This window comes from Atta colombica, unplaced genomic scaffold (genome assembly GCF_001594045.1).
Source record: "Atta colombica isolate Treedump-2 unplaced genomic scaffold, Acol1.0 scaffold205, whole genome shotgun sequence".
Classification (NCBI taxonomy): domain Eukaryota; kingdom Metazoa; phylum Arthropoda; class Insecta; order Hymenoptera; family Formicidae; genus Atta; species Atta colombica.
Genome location: NW_017259300.1, coordinates 2,361,015 through 2,361,606, shown reverse-complemented (window position 1 = coordinate 2,361,606; position 592 = coordinate 2,361,015). Strand labels below are relative to the sequence as shown.

The following is a 592-nucleotide window of genomic DNA, read 5'->3' as shown; positions in this document are numbered from 1 at the left end:
TATATATATATATATAATAAACTATATACATTATAAAACTATATACATTATAAAGCTATCGTTATGAAAAATATTGGTGTTATTAAATAACTAAAAGTAACTCACCTTTCTTTATACATTTATAAATCTTTTTGGTTAATTTCTTCGGTGCCATGGGTTTAGAAATAGCATTCACAAATCGTAGCTTTTCCTCATAACTGATTTCTGGAGCATCAATATTTTCGTCCTTCACCACGCTATCATCGATTTCCATTTTAATAGTTTCCTGCATGTTTTGAGAATATTTATAATTTCACGAGAAAATAATCCACGTGTTCAAACACACTATTGTGAACAATTGTGATATAGACGCGTCCAATAGGTGTCGCCATATTGAAAGTTAGACACTAACACATCTGTATTAAGAGATAAGAATTACTAAGCATACTGGTAAATTATCATCTGTTTGTATCATAAGATAACTTCAGTATTTTTAATAATTATCAGGGTTGATAAGTTAATGTTTTTTTAAAACTAAAATAAATTAAAATTAATGGCTTATAAAATTAATAAAATTAATAAAATTAATATGTTTAAAATCCATTAAGTTAAA

At 25.3% G+C, this 592-nt stretch overlaps 1 protein-coding gene across 1 annotated transcript in view; it reads right to left on the bottom strand.

Annotated features, from left to right (window-relative positions):
• Positions 1-358, bottom strand: part of LOC108687368 (H/ACA ribonucleoprotein complex subunit 2-like protein) — a 1,136-nt gene extending 778 nt beyond the window's left edge. Inside the window, exon 1 of the mRNA XM_018193083.1 lies at positions 106-358. Within this exon, the coding sequence (XP_018048572.1) occupies positions 106-271 (166 nt within the window). The 5' untranslated portion in view covers positions 272-358. The remainder of the gene's footprint in view (positions 1-105) is intronic.
• Positions 359-592: the final 234 nt, after the last annotated feature.